The sequence below is a fragment of the Ornithodoros turicata genome, unplaced genomic scaffold, assembly GCF_037126465.1.
Source record: "Ornithodoros turicata isolate Travis unplaced genomic scaffold, ASM3712646v1 Chromosome22, whole genome shotgun sequence".
In the NCBI taxonomy this organism is placed as follows: domain Eukaryota; kingdom Metazoa; phylum Arthropoda; class Arachnida; order Ixodida; family Argasidae; genus Ornithodoros; species Ornithodoros turicata.
In genome coordinates, this window is record NW_026999340.1 from 171,038 (window position 1) to 186,655 (window position 15,618).

General features: G+C 43.6%; 1 protein-coding gene across 1 annotated transcript; it reads right to left on the bottom strand.

Annotated features, from left to right (window-relative positions):
- Positions 1-3,038: 3,038 nt before the first annotated feature.
- Positions 3,039-15,135, bottom strand: LOC135373206 (uncharacterized). Its single transcript, XM_064606443.1, has 12 exons — positions 15,026-15,135; positions 11,603-11,788; positions 11,322-11,523; positions 9,885-10,173; positions 9,021-9,106; positions 6,123-8,741; positions 5,814-5,888; positions 5,657-5,749; positions 5,262-5,345; positions 4,783-4,866; positions 3,903-3,995; positions 3,039-3,557 (listed from the first exon to the last, which is right to left on the bottom strand). Exons 7-12 carry the CDS (start codon positions 5,869-5,871, stop codon positions 3,373-3,375), a joined length of 597 nt encoding a protein of 198 aa, XP_064462513.1. The 5' UTR covers positions 5,872-5,888; positions 6,123-8,741; positions 9,021-9,106; positions 9,885-10,173; positions 11,322-11,523; positions 11,603-11,788; positions 15,026-15,135; the 3' UTR covers positions 3,039-3,372.
- Between the last annotated feature and the right edge of the window lie 483 nt (positions 15,136-15,618).

The following is a 15,618-nucleotide window of genomic DNA, read 5'->3' on the forward strand; positions in this document are numbered from 1 at the left end:
CCACGTGACCTTCCGACGCCACTCGCTGGAACGTTGCTCACCTACGCATTGCTGATGAAGGCCCAATAAGACCGAAATAGCTGTCCAGTGCTGGTGTGGCGACGTTTGGGACTTATAAACATATGTTCAACGTGCAGCCAAAGAGCCTATGCTATTTTTCTTTATTTAATACTTTACTGGTTCGCACTCGGCTTTCAGAGGTGAGTTACTCACCCTGACGGGAGGACATCACGTTCCACGTGACCTTCCGACGCCACTCGCTGAAACGTCGCTCACCTACGCATTGCTGATCAAGGCCCAATAAGGCCGAAACAGCTGTCCAGTGCTGGTGTGGCGACGTTTGGGACTTATAAACACTTATATATATATGTTTATAAGTTAAAAAAAAGACGCGGAAACAGATTTTAGGGAAGTTACGAACAGTAGTTTATTACATAGGGAGACGTTAAAAAGTAAAATGGGCAAGGGGTCGACGTTTCGACAGTGGCACTGTCTTCGTCAGGACAAAAGATGCGTAGCTGGTTACAGATTACTTAAATAGGTTTGCTACATGACGTCATAATCGGTACGGGCACGCCACAGGCGTTTGTCAATGAGTCAGATTCGGGAATATTCCAGAAGGTCAAGCCCGGGTGGTGATGTCATTCGCATAGGTCACTGTCCGCTTTGGGGAAAATTCCGGGCAGGATGAGCGCTGCTTCAAACTTTGCTGAAAAAAAAAAGAAGAAAAGAAAAACAGAAAGGAACGAAAAGGAAGAAAGTGTAGCTCATCTAGGCGGCCAGATTTCTTACCGTTGAAAGTGCTCCCAGATCTTCGTTAATGGTTGATTGGAATTTGTAAATGAGATAAGATTCGCGTTGTTCCCTGCACCGATCTGAGCTAAAATTTGACTGGAGAATAAAAAGTGACACATTATTTAGTGAATGACCTGGTTGCTTGAAATGGCGAGAGACCGGGAGGGTTGGCTTTTTTGTGCACAGATCGGTGGTTGTTGAACCTGATCCGAAATGATGTTTTAGTCTGACAAACGTATTGTGCTTGGCACATGCCGCACTGAATGCCATAAATGACGTTAGATGAATTACAGTCGAAGTCACCATTAATTTTGACGGAAAAATTGGAATTAGTACTTTTAAGTACTTGGGTGCTTTGCATTAATTCGCATATTTGACACCTGTGACCATCGCATGGGTGACAGCCGTTCCCTGGATGCGCTGCTTTGCTAACCTTAGAGCTAACTAGAGCAACGTGCAGGTTGCGCGCGCGCCTGTAGGTTACCCGCGGTGGCTGAGGAAAAATTTGTCCCATGCGCTCCGATTGGAGAAGGATACTATGGTGACTGTTTGGTATATTGTTAACGCTTGGAATATTGCTGCTAAATGTTAAGATGATGTTTACGGAACCATTATCTAACACGCGTTTGTGGTCTTGGAACAGGGCTTTGCGATCTGCTTTGCGGGCTTTGTTTAAAGCGTCGTCAACTAGGCTAGATGGAAATTGACGACCGATGAACGCTTCCCTAAGTTGAGCTAGATTTCTGTCCAAGTCATCGTCACTGGAACAGATGCGCCTGTATCGAAGTGCTTGGCTGTAACGGATGGCAACATGAGAGAACTGATGTTCTGAGGCTGGAACAACATAGAAGGGACAATCACATACAAGGCCTCAAGTTGCCTAAGAATTTAACGATGAAAGATGGAAGTCACTGAAAAGGTTAGCCAGCTGTAGGACTAGGTCGCTAGCTGGCTTCTTCTTTCATCGTTAATTTCTTAGGCAAATTGAGGCTTTGTATGTATTTGTCCCTTCTGTGTTGTTCCAGCCTCAGAACATCAGTTCTTCCATGTTCATCAGTTGCCGCCTGCGTCGATCCCGTCGTATGAATGTGTGTGAGAGTGAACAATAATGTAAGAGTGAAAGAAGGATGAGTGAGAGAGAGTGGCTGGTTTGTCCCTTCAGATGACGCACCCTGGAAGTCGCTGAGAAGGCGTGTTAGCTTAGCTCATTTGGTAGAGCCCTGGATCGGCAATCCACAAGATGTGGGTTCGATTCCTACAGCTGGCTAACCTTTCCAGTGACTTTCTTCTTTCATCATTACACCATCTCTGTAGAAGTAATGAGTGGTATTAAAACTGACACATTAGTGTAAATTTCAACAAAACAATTTCCTGTACAGCTAGTAGCGAGGTTAAACTCGCAAAGGCTTCTTGATTACATCTCTGCCAGACCAAGCAGGGTTCCTTCGCTGCAGTGCGAAAATCTCCATTTACCTGCTAGAGAACTGCTTTATAAGTCTAACATGAAGTCAGTTCTTTAACCAATAATAACACCACCAAGATAGCACGAGATCAGACAGTACAGAACCCAATGCTTCATTTTGCCATGGAAAAGTAAGAGATCAATTTTAGAAAGAAAAAAAAAGCACATCAAAGGTGGCGTAACTCGAATCGTTGGATATCAGCGCATTTTTGTCATCCATTCATGCCATGGATATCTTTTCCAAATGGCATTTTTCAAACACAGTCAGAAACTAGGACCTGTGACCTGCTTTCCCAACCACAGAGTATGTTAACTTATTTTTTATGCTGAAATAATGAGAATAAATAACTAAATAAACTTAGCAAAAATAGCCTCGCAGCAGAGAAGGTCGCAGAACCTTTTTTTCCCTTTGTTTCCTCTCCAGCTGAATGCCGTTGCGACTTCATCTGACATCAACGCATTTAGGATTCTTTGTGTGGCGTCCCTGAGATTGATACCTCCATACTTCCGCAGAGTTTCTGTCTGCAATAGCACTATAGGTAGTTGTCAGTGAAAACCTTTCCTTTTAAAGATGACCCCTGTCTGTTTCTCCTGTTTCTTTTATCAATTATATCAATTATTACATAGCTTTGAAGTTAAGGTCTACTCACCATATTATAATTACTAGTTACTTTAATTTGTTTGGAATAGATCAGACATGTTGTTAAACAGTTGGTGTTGAATGCAAGTGCTTGCAGTATTTGCTTTATTCATCTCTCATCTGCACTGCACCCCTGCGACCTCTCTCTCAGCAGTGCAGCATTCTTGGGATGAGGAGCAGGCATGGCGCAAGCTACACCGTAAGAACAATGTGGAGATGCAGTGGAGAAACATGTTCTTTTCTAAAATAATACGGAGGTGCTACTCTCTCGCACCAGGGCACGGGGTGCAAGCAAAAAGAATGCACCTAGTATTCATGCTGGATCACTACCCTGAAAACTCCAGTCAACAATCCCTGTGTAACATTATGTGTATAAGGAGAATACGTGACAGCACTGAGCGGGACCCACGATTGCACACCCATGTAATATTAGCTCTTGATGGACCCTCACCAACTTCTTCATCTCAGTGTCATCTTACAGAGTCATGTCAAATTCGAGGAACTTATCTAGCTCTCCATAGGGCTCAAATACGCGCTCTTCTGCTGCAGTCACTGATGGGCGCTCCTCCAGGACAGACGTCAGAGCATTCATCTGAGCTGAATGATCCTCTTGAGTAAGGCGGATCGCATGCAGCACCCTGATCACCACGTTTTCAAAGGCTGTAAAGAATATGTCATAAAGACATTGGCAGACAATGCACAAAAGAACTGAAGGCATACACTGCAAGGTAATGCCAGTGGCAGCTATAGCACCTACGCAGACCAAATGGCACGCAAGAATGTAGTGCACTATGAGTTAACAGGCAGACAAGTAGGCTGAATTGGCAAAGTAAAGATTGAGCACTATGGCAACAGCAGCGATGACGTGTGAAACTATGGTGATATGTTGAAGAATCTATATATGATCATAATGATGACAATAGGTATGGGCACAAATAGAGTAAAAATTAAATAGGTTACAAATGTGAGCATGAGAATTAAATTAACAAACCAATGGTACCATACCACTTCTACGTAGTGTGCTGGAAGATGCACTAGAATGTGCGGGACGGTCAAAACTCATACATTGCTGGCTCTGGAGAGGGCTAGAAGTTTGACCTGAAACATGCAGAAAGAAGCATCCGAGAGCATTCATTGTCATCACGTTGTTCAAGAGCGTGGCCACTGCGCTAGCGAAACCACTCTATCAAAGAATGCAGAAGAGGGTGCACCAAAAGCACTGTGCAACTGGAGTTTCGAGATGTTGCCTGCCGAGCTGAAAATGGCAGCGCGATTTATCAGGGACAGCAGATTTTTTGCGCTTGCCGATAACGTTGTTTTTTTCATTTCGTGTTAGCGCCGCGAAGCAACTGTGGCTATGCGCAGCGTAAGGCGTGGACAGATGGAGAGAGGACAACAGGAAGGGGTGGGGGACAGGTGTTAGTATGCGTCCTGGGCCGACTTCAGGGGGAAATGTGCCGACATTCGTGAGGAAAGTCTTCGGAAAAACCATGGAAAAACTTTCCAACAGCACAGCCAGGTGATTCGAGCCCGTGTCACCTCCTAGTTTCTGCGTGGAAAGCGATCGCTCTAACCACTACGCCATGGGAGCTGGCCTTCCCGACAACGTGCTCCACAAGAAAATATGCTGGTTACTGCCACAACTGGGAACCCTGGCATGACGCACTGGCCCACATTTGCTGAGCGAAACAAATGATGTTGCTTCATAGTGCTATATTACACCGCCACAGCCTAGGGCTGATGTGCTTGGGGTGCTACAGGAGGCAGGAAACCCAATGACATCAGCAATGCATATACTTACACGCAACCTTCTACGTACAAGGATGCAGCGCATCACAATACTTAAAAAATACTATGTCAACAATATTTCCAAGCATTTCCTCACTTCGAAGGCCTGCTGCACTCCCTCGGTAACATGGCTGGGAAAGGCTTCTGCGTTCTTCTGTTAATACAGGATCTCCAATTTGATCTAAAATAAGTGTACAGTGTACATAAGCAAAAAATTTTACTTCTTTTGTTACATCATAGGAAATGCACTGGCACACTTCTGGAACCACGCCACTGGCAAAGAAAGCATTTCACCAAGTTCACATGTCACAAAAATCAGTACATCTATTGACTGCAGGGGGTGTATAGCCAAACGACTGAGATATCGCATCACTGGTGCGTGCTGTAGCCGAGGCATTGCCATGCTCAGCATAGTTTGATAATCCTGATATGCCAGCATGATATGCCTGCATAATCTGAAGCATTAAATTTACAGGAGATCAATATTTAATAAACCAAAAACATGCGCTTCCAGCTCCACTGTATCTTGGTAACCAACAAAGTAGTGACAACAAAAAAAGTAACTTCCTTTCTTACCATACATTGCTGGTGAGCCAGCCGAACAAAAACAATCGCCAAGGCTTCCGGTCTGCTCCTTTTGTACAGCTTCTCCAGTGAAGTCTACGGGAAAGTAAAAAAGTAAAACAAAAGTGAGCGTAGAAAATCTCGCAGCATATAAACAATGCACATATCAGCATGACACATCGTGGCGCAGTGACATCGGAATATTCCTATTCTGAAGTATACAGATGCCGCCAGGAATGGTATATCACCCAATTACAGCTTAGTGAAAAATCATACCATGGAACAGGCAAAGCACAGACACATAAAACACGCATATTTACAAACTGTATCTTGTTTCCCAACAAAATTTGTCGACCAAGTTCTGTTCCAAACATAGGTCATCATGACAAAATGTTTGTTTTCTTTACCTCTACACAATGTTGATCGGGCAACGCCACCAGCTTGCGTAGTTTGTACAATCTTAGTCATATGCCCAACATTGCTATCGGCCGGCTGCACGTCTGAAATATTTAAGCACATTCTCTTATCTTTCGTAGCTTAAATGACTGGCATCCAGTTTATTACCATGAAAGGCTGTAGCTAATGGCTCATTGCGTTCGTTTGTTCTCATCCTGGATCTCATAAGGGAATATCTGACAACTGAAAGTGGGTAAACAAACAGCTCTAGGACAACGAAGATTCAGCTTACTTGCAAGACAATATTCCTTTATATATAGCACAGTCTACACAGCATTGTGCCCTTACAGATGCGACAATTAAAAATTAACTGATCCCGTGTAAAAAATAAAAAAAGAACGACAGACGTGCCTGGAGACATGCAGTTGGAGACAAAACACTCAGACTGATGAATCTGTAGTTAATAAATGTGGTTACCTGGCGGAGGGGTCAGAAGTGGCTCTGCGCTGTCACTTTCCGATTCGCTGCTACTAATTAGTCGAGAACGCTTCTTTCTCGTTCGGCGACTGTCTGCGTCTGAATCAAGTCGGACGTATGCTCTGCATAGGGTAGCTTTCGTCTAGCTTCCGCGTAAGTACCTAATGTGGACACGATACGAATGAAACACCGGGTCAATATAACAAAATACCAATGAGGAAAGCAGTGTGGAAAATTTGTATGCAAGATGTCGCCCGTCAAATACAAAGAAGAAAGAGGGGAAGTACAGAACTCCATTCGGACTCTTACGGAATCCCTCCAAAGTTGCACTGGTCATACGTTCAGGCCCAGATAGGGGCATTACATAACTGAGGCAAACACGACGCAAAAGACAAAGGGACGAAGGAGCAGACAAGACTAGTGTCTGTTCCTCAGTCTGTGTTTTGCATACTGTTGGAGGTGGCACGGGCACACATACACTTACACAACTTGTGGAGATCAGAAAGAAGACAAATCAGAAATGCAATGTAGAAGTAGGAAAAGTCAAGATAAACATACAAATAAGGTTATTATAGATACCGAGAAACACTCTAAAATGTTCAGCTGAAGAAAGTAAATCACCTAGTGGTCAGGCATAAAGTTAATACAGAGGCACCCAAAAGCACCACATTGAAACAGTTGCTGGCGTGGAAGAGAAAAGGCTGGTTATGATATTTTTGAATTGTAGTGGACCTCAGATAGCGACCATGCTATGTGGAAGCTCATTCTAACATTAGGCCAAGTGGCCTAGTGTTAGAACGAATGAAGACACAAATAAGGAAAGTAATCATGGTTTCAGTGTTTTAACTCCACCTTGAGGGAATGATTTCTGAGAAATAATGCAGCAATGCTTACCATGGCTCGGAACCGTTATTTTTTGGGGTTCGGTTCAAGTTCTGGTTCAAGGTTATCGGTTCGGTTCGGGTTCAGCACAACCAAAATAAAGGTTTGAACCGATACTTACCAGTTCGAACCGGTTTACGTGTGCTGTGCTAATCAGTGTGCCACATTTGAGACGTACTAATAACAAGTTCCGACGATGGCTTGCCATACACCTCACAGCAGATCATCCTTTACTGTATCGAAAAGTGCTGGGAAATGGCGTACAGCATACCATTACACTCCATTACAAAAGGCTATCGCCAATTTCTAAAGAAAAAAAAAAGAGAAGAAAGCGATCACGTGGTAGATTGGAGTATCCCAGAGTACCATACGTGGGGCGAAACGCTGCTCCCCGTTGAAAACAGGACGAGAGGCCGCTCCTGTGTTTCTTTCTTACATGCTCTGGACCACATGCCAAACTCTTTCCCATGATCGCCAGAGGCCTGCGTTGCTTGTAGATATAACTGTGGACTATTAAAATTTACGTCGCATTCACACTGCGACCCTGAATGACAGGAAGCAGCCGAGGCAACAGTGTAAAGTATATCCATCTTGTAGCAATTTCTTTTTTTTACACCTCGAGCCACAAAAATTTACAGGCACGTCCTGAAGCTTTCGGAGGTGAGGCTGCAGGACTCATGCTTGGGGCTGCAGGTGCATGGACTCACCACTTCTTGGTTCATCGATTTGTCAACTCTGTGAATTCCGCAAGATTCCGAGTGATGCAGTGAGCTGGTACGCGGCAGTCGACTGGGAAGGTATAGGCATTTTTACCGTCTGGCGAACTGGTTACCGAATGATATTTTTCTGGTTAGGTTCCGGTTCGTTCAAGGGGAGAGAAAAATTGTTCGGTTCGACAAAAATAACCATTTTTTGCGGTTTTGGGTTACGGTTCAGTTCCGGTTTCGACCCCAGCTGCTTACATATCTGTGCTCAAGTGTCTGTTATAAAAATTTGATAGAAGAGGCAGAGACCGGAGATCTTTCTTCACAGAGCTAAGGTAGGGAGGTACAGATCGGTTTCCATAGGAGAAACACTACTGTCATTGTTGTAGTCAATGAAATGTGGTTTAAATGAATTGAGTGTTTTGTAGAGCTTTTATTGCTCTTTTATAATAACTGAGCAAGGCCCATATTGCAGAAACATATTCAAGTTTAGGCCTAATAAGTGTAACATACATACTATTTTTAACTGAATGCAGACAATAGGAGACTTTATGACGCAGATACTCGAGAATATTTTTTTGCGCGGCCGATATTGTAGGAAATATTGCTAGTCCAGGACATCTCATAGGAGTGCAAACCGAGGTACTTGTAAGAGGTGCCGTGCTGGAGACAGGAGTTGCCAAAATGGTAGGGGAAATGAAAGGGATGAGTGCTCATGAAGGACAAGACTCTTATTAATATTAAGTGACAACTGCCACATGTTGAATGCCAACCTGAGAGGACTGTAAAACCTGTGAATCTGGCTCATCATGAATTGTCTGATACAGGCATAGTCGTCAGAACGTAAATAGACGTGTGAAGTGAAGGCAGCCTGGCAGATCATTGATAAACATCAAGAAAAGGAGGATGTTATCTTGTTCTTGAATGGCACACTCCTTTGTGTATTTAGTTGAAAGCACCGTCAAAAGCTCTGTCTGCTGCTGTACCAGAAGACGAAGAGCAGTCAGCCGCGTGAGCACTTCACGCTGGAAGTCTGCAACAATATGTGTGCTGTAATTTTCTCTCTCTCGTCACATCTGAAGCAACAAGTAAATGATGTGCAAGCTGATTAATTCAGAACGTTGCTGGAACACTCATTATTTTGCAAAACACTGTCCTCTTCGATGCATTGGCTACAGCCTGACATACGATTAGCAGATTGACAGAAGTGACAGTAACTGGAAGCTGAAAGACCAAATTTAAGACCGAAACACAGGTCAACGTGCATTACAAAAACATTCCAGTAAAAGCGTGCTGAAGGCCTATTACTTACCACTTCGGGAAATAACTTTTTTAACAGGAGGTGTTGGCTGCTGTTGTAGCCTTGTGCAGTGACGGCTAACTTGCAGAAAAGGTGCACTGTAAAAGGTCAATACCGACAAGAGTTGTTACAATAACAGTCTCCTTCAGACTGATTTTAATTTCAGAACAAAGCTGTGAGGGAGACTGGCTGTTCCTGCTGGTGGAATTTTAGGGCAAGCAGAGACACTGCCTTTTGCATGTTCTGCATTTCGTTACAAAAACACATCAATACGCCAACATCTGCCTTTCAGAAATAAGCTTCTTCAGAGTTCACGCACTCGCCAATCATGGTTACCAAATCCTGCAGAGAGGTAGTTAGATATGTACGCCTTGCAACACAGTTGTCTGAAATTGCACGTCAGTAGTTCCGCAGCCCACATGTGCTCATGCATCTTTGCTGTCCTCAAAAGTGTTGTACTCGTATTGCGTTTGAAAGTGGACCGTATGCTGCACGTATTTATTACTTGAAAGAATTGGTCTTGCAATAGTTGCATGTAAGCATCTTGAGATCAGAGATGGGATAAACCACGGAGTCCTGGTTCCAGACAAGTGTGTCAAGAGCAGTGCTTCAAGATATACAATGTTGCACAATAGTGTGACCCGATTATTAAAAATCTATTTGAGAGAAAAATTTGAAACCTTCTGCATGACACTTCTGAAGGCTTCTGTATACCATGAGTGTACCTCAGTACTTAGTCTAATTAGCTTATTTGAACTCTCAAATATGCCAAGAAAAAGGAAGTTTTTTTTTGCATTAATTAAGCCCATGGGCATAGCACACCATTTCAGTCGCAAAAACAGGATCTTTCACAATGCTTGCACAAAAATTTGACACCTGAAAATAGGTAACCACCAGGCACATGCTCAGTTAAGTTGACCAAAGTATGGGGAAGAGGAAAGAACACAGAAAACAGCAAGTAGCCGTGTCCATCCCCTTTTCTGCTGCTTCCATTTCTTGACATGAAATCTGTTTGTCAGATTGCGCCTGGTCCCCACAATCCCTCTTTTCTGTTTTTCTCAGGCTGTTCCCATACGCAGTGGGAACGTCTTCGGGCCATGCCACGATTGCAGAGATGTCAGGTTTTCGGTTCTCAACCATGGAAGAGTTGAAAGTTGAATAAAACCTGTGGTAAGAGAAGCCAACTTAGCAGTAATTAGGATGACTATAGTAGTACTTCATGAAGATCGAGAGCCATGGACACAATATAGCACTGCGACGTGAGACAGAGGACGACACATGCAATGATTCATTTCAACCTAAATGCTAAAAGCCTTCCAAGGAGGGAGAGGGCTAAGTGATACGTTGTTAACTACGTTTCCACTAGTAGCGATCTCTAAAAATTCACGAAAAAACTTGTGCGTGTGTAGCTTCTCCACGCGAGCACGGTAGTGACCCTGATGCATGGCTGGCAGCCTTGACAGTCCCATAAGTGATGAACCAATTTTGAAGAAAGAGCCTTTGCTGTGTTCCCTAATCCGTTCACTCAGGCCTCAGTGGAGTTGGAGTTGTCCAATGTACACAAAGCCATTCTTAGGCGGAGTAGAATAGACAACGTTCTGCTTGCAAGAATGGAAGGCCTTATGCCACAAGATTCAGAATTGGAGCTAATGGGGGCAAGACTGCTTAGTTTAGTGTCATGGAATTTAGCAACAGTAAAGATGTGTGCAACTGCATGGAAATAAGAAATCACAACCACATTGCCAGCATATGCGTCATTGCACGGTATGGTGCGCATTTTCAAGCAATTCCGCGGCCCATTTTGAAATTAATTGCTCTCATGACTACTGTGACTCACGTCTCTTTGCAAGGTTTTTAGCACTTAGCTTGAGATGAACCAATAAATTTTACTGCTGTATCGCAGAATAGCTGTGCCCTCTTCTGTGTCCACGCCTCTCGCGTCTTATCTACACCACCTAGCCTGCACCGCTTCCCTTGTTTCATATAGTACTGCTGTTTACTTGTGGCACTACTACAGCATCCGAGACAGGACTCTGCTTTATATTATATAAAGACAATAAATAGATCAAAGGTCGCTGGTTACGAAGGTCAAGCACTTACGAACATCCAAGCAAGACCCACCAAGGTCGTAATTACTGATAATGGTATTGGATGTTGTGGACAGTGTGGCATCATCAACAAAAGAAAATTAGTCAATGAGAATGGATACAAACGCAGGTACATCATAAATGTTTTGATTTAGAAATGTTACCTTCGTCAGGTGCATCTACATCAGGAGCTGTAATTCGGAAACAAACAATTAGGAGAACGCACATTTTTTTCTCAAGTTCTCCATTAGAGTGGCAAGCTGAAGCTCGTGGAAAACTCTGTGGTGGTGCTGGTGGACTGTATAGTGAGTCCTCATCCTCATATCTACTAGGCTTTTGTATTTTTCGTTTTTTTGGTTCCTGACCAGAGTCCAGGTCTGATGTACACTGGGCAAGGTCGAGTTTTCTCCGAGCATCTCCGTACATTTCTGTTTGAAGGAAATAAGGCGTGCAAAAGTAGTAAATCTACCATGATCAATCATGAAAGTTAAATCATATAAATCGTACCATTTACTCATTTTACAGTGATTTTCTAGGTCATCCAGTCTCGTCCAGGTGCTTGACACCTGTTTACCAAACGTGTTTTATCACCTGGTCCAGGGGCCAGGAGCACCTGTTGCCTGCAATCCATGTAGCTGGAACTACTTCCACAGAGCCTTCCTCAATGAACTCCACAATGCAGTATTTTGCCATCTGAAAACACACACAAAGATTATGCCAGAAAACAAAAAAATGCAGGTTCACGTACTCTCCAGTTTTGTTGCGCGCTACAAGTAGTACCACATCACCCAAGTCTGTAAGGTGCAAAAGTCCATAAAAAATAAATTGTGACCTTTCAATTAAGCACCAATAAAGCAGTATGCAACGCCACACTAACTACTAGATTGGCCCAGGACGCATACTAACACTTCCCTTCCCCCATCCCTTCACGCTGTCCTCTCTCCATCAGTCCACTATGGATGCTGCTCATAGCTCAGTTGCTTCGTACAGCTAACACAAAGTTTTTTTTTTTAGTCCTAACTAAAGGTCCTTGCGTGTCCAAAGAAGCAGCCTTCTGAACTTCAGCAAACGTCAAGTGAAGAAAATCATGATCTGATGTGCTGACTAGTGCAGAAAAGCATGTTCTGACATGAAGACTCAATACTCATCATGCCGGCCCATTTATGCTTCAAGTCATCACACAGTTGAAGAGAGGTTACTCGTGCATCCTTATGCTGTATGCAGAAGCGGCATAACCACAAATTTGTCATTGTATGGGAACTTTACAAGCTTTTTCACATTTTTCACTGGCCAACACATTGTCGATGAAAGTTTGCTCACAAGCTGGATTCCCAGCCTTGTTGAATCAATTCGGGAGCTGTACAAGGCTTGCGTCTCAGAAAACTTCTTGCCGATGATGCAGGCATCGCCAGTGGACCTCATATGAACAAAATTCTCAACAATGATAATGTCTCCTTCGATTTCACAACAGTTGTCACTTGCAAGTAGGCTGAGGGTGAAAGACGGGAATTTCAGCACCTTGTATTGTGGAGACTTGCATTCAGACGGAAGCTGGTGCCTGTCATGGCTGCCTGACAGAACAAACTGATCCGACTCTTCCGTACATCTATTGCCTTTTATGAACTTGCGCCTTTCTTCCATCCTGTTATGCAGTTGGTTGAGATGACAGCCAGGTTTACGGAGTAGCTTCTTGATTAGCTGCATATTATTTTCACACGGAAATGCTGAAAATGAGTCGAGGGGACCATACAGGCGTGCGTCATCTGCTAGGTGGAGTAACCCATGAACGTTGTACGATACCTCTTGCTTCCCATAAATTCTGACAAAGCCTTTTAAGAAGTGTGCAAGAAGTTCTTTAGCATAAGTAGCAAACTGCTGACAGCGTGATGGAGTACAAAGTATTGTAGCTGCTACATGCAATGTCAGAAAGTTTGCAAAGACTGCATCTGACAAGGTATCTCGTAGGATCACTGGCCCAGAGTAGTGAAGCAAAGTTCGGTATTCTGTAGCCTTCCAGCGATCTTTTTCGTCAAGAGTCCTAGGCTTTCTGGCAAACTCCACTGGGGCATGTTTTTCGAGTGCGGCACTCCTCGCAGATATAGCATTGCGATCAATTGGCCCAAGCCGGACTGCTAGTGGCCCCGCGAACCACAAATTCACAAGTTTCCGCTCCACTCCAACATCAACAGGTGCATCGGATCTAAAGGCACGGATGTAATGCAGTTGATTGGCAGCTCCGTTAGAATTGACACCCCCAGGTGGTGGTCTGAATCGTCCTGATTTCGGAACGACTGATCAGTTCGTGTGTTTCTAGCTTTACTAGGATAAAACATTTTCTCACGAAACTGACCTTCAACTGTGCATTTTGGGCATGCGGAATATCCAGTGTGACCCTTTGTTCGAAATATGAATGCGCGGGCAGGAGTGTCGCAGATAAAGTTTCTTATTTGAAGTTTAACATTGTCATCAGACACTGCAATTCCCTCTTCAATCAACTCCCTCAGTTCGGATACAAAAGGCTGTAGAAAGGTGTTTGCACAATCCGGTTTTGAGGGCCCAACGAATGCACCAATGATAAATGGTGCAAATTTCTGATCATTGCTGGAATGCACTAAACACTGAATCGGCCAGAGCTGCTCTCTGGAGCTCTTGGATAAGGGCAAGCCATCGATATTAAATGATAAGCTGACCACCTGAGAGTCATGTGTGGCCTCAACCAAGATATCCATCAAGCCTTTCTTAAGGCCAAAATGGCAGTACTGTCCAGGGGAGAGTGAACTAATACTGGCGACATTCGCAGTACTACGGGGCGTCCTCAATGGGAGGTCCCCGATATCCACCGTTAAGAATAAACGTTTAAGAATAAAACATTCAAGAATAATCCGCTTAAAAAATACACGATTAAAATATATCTCCTAAAATAAACAGCTTACTATCCCCGCTTAGAGATCACCGTTCAATAATCCACCATTAAAAATAAACTGTTTCAAAATCCCCTCACCATCTAGCACGGAGGCGGACTGATTGCAATTTACGCCGAGTCATATAATGTTATGTTATGTTATGTTATGTTATGTTAGTTTAGTTTGGGAGAGTTTAGGCTAGTTTGGTCCTGTGAGGTTAGTTTAAGCCACTTGCTTGCAGTCCACATTGATTTGGGCCATACCACATGACTCTAGCAACTGTAGGGTAGATTTGGGGGATTCTGAAACGATTTATTTTTAACGATATATTCTTAACCGTGGATACCTTAGCGTTTTTATTTAAACGGGGATATTTCGGCGATTATTTTTGTGCGTTGATTTTTAAGCGTATATTCTGGGAGATATATTTTTAACAGTGGGTAGCGTTCAATGATCTATGAGTGATGTTGTAGTTAGCTGCCCACTCTGCCAACCGTGAGCTAAATTCTGAAGTAGAGCATAAACTTTCTTGCACACGACGATCTGATCGTTCGTAGCTTCCACAGCCTCCGAACGAATCGTTCTTACCATCTGCGTCAGAGTTGTTTGTGTGACTGGCAACACGTTCATTTTCACAACCCGTGTAATGAAGTTCAACATGTTCCGGATGAACTGTACTGTAGCTACTTGGTGAAACTGAAGTAGAAGTATGCCCGCTGCTGTCAGATTCTGTCCCTGAGTCTCTCTGTTATGTGAAGGCTTGCAATGAGGAGTTGTAATGTGTGCTTTAGGTACCTGAGGGGCCTGCTGATTCGAAGAGCGTAACGACCTCCAAACGAGCCCGCTTTCGAACATGATTTTTCGTTGGGATTCTCCACATTTGTACGATTTGGTTCGTATGGGAGGCGGCGGTATGACACAGCATCTACGCGCAACTATGCCAGTGCTTATAAGCTTCACCGGACATCGTCCAATGCTACAAAACTATGTAACGAACATAGAATAGACCAATATTAAATATACGCACTTGTTTTGTTGAACGGAGCTGGAGATCAAGTACAAAACTACAGGAAAGAACATAGACGCGCGCGGCCCGAGCACACACAAAGGAAATGGCGGGAGATGATACCGATGACAATGACGATATCACGTTTGCCACTACCAAATGCGCTAATATTTTCACGTCTTCCCAAGACTCTGAGGACTGCTTAAAGAGCTTCAAAAGACGGAATCTTACATTTCCGCCGTGTCACTGAACACAAAAAGGCAGAAGATGGAAACCACTGAGCAGTGATATGGAATCGAGACAACCGCGCTATGAACAACTACTGGAGTTTAGAATAAAAAGAACAAACGGAAGAGGGCATTAAAAAGAACAGAAAGACTAATTCGTCACAGAGAGAGCGAGAGACTTTATTTTCACAGTTATGTGATGCAACTACTTATAACAACTGAGCGTTCGTTATCGCTTATCCATGTTTACGTTTACAACATACATTGGACGTTCAGTGCACATAAGAATAGATGCACAGTAGACGTCCAAAATCCAGATCCACTGTACGTTCTTTAGACGTCCAACTTTTCTAACGTACTCGCTGTACGTACGATGGATATCCATAA

Bases quoted from the DNA above. Each gene is read 5' to 3' on its own strand.
- LOC135373206 (XM_064606443.1), bottom strand. From the start codon at position 5,871: ATGAGATCCAGGATGAGAACAAACGAACGCAATGAGCCATTAGCTACA. The intron at 4,867-5,261 runs GTAAGAAAGGAA...CACTTATTTTAG, and splicing joins TGGCTCACCAGCAATGTATG to ATCAAATTGGAGATCCTGTA. The intron at 3,996-4,782 runs GTGAGGAAATGC...TGCATGTTTCAG, and splicing joins GAGTGCAGCAGGCCTTCGAA to GTCAAACTTCTAGCCCTCTC.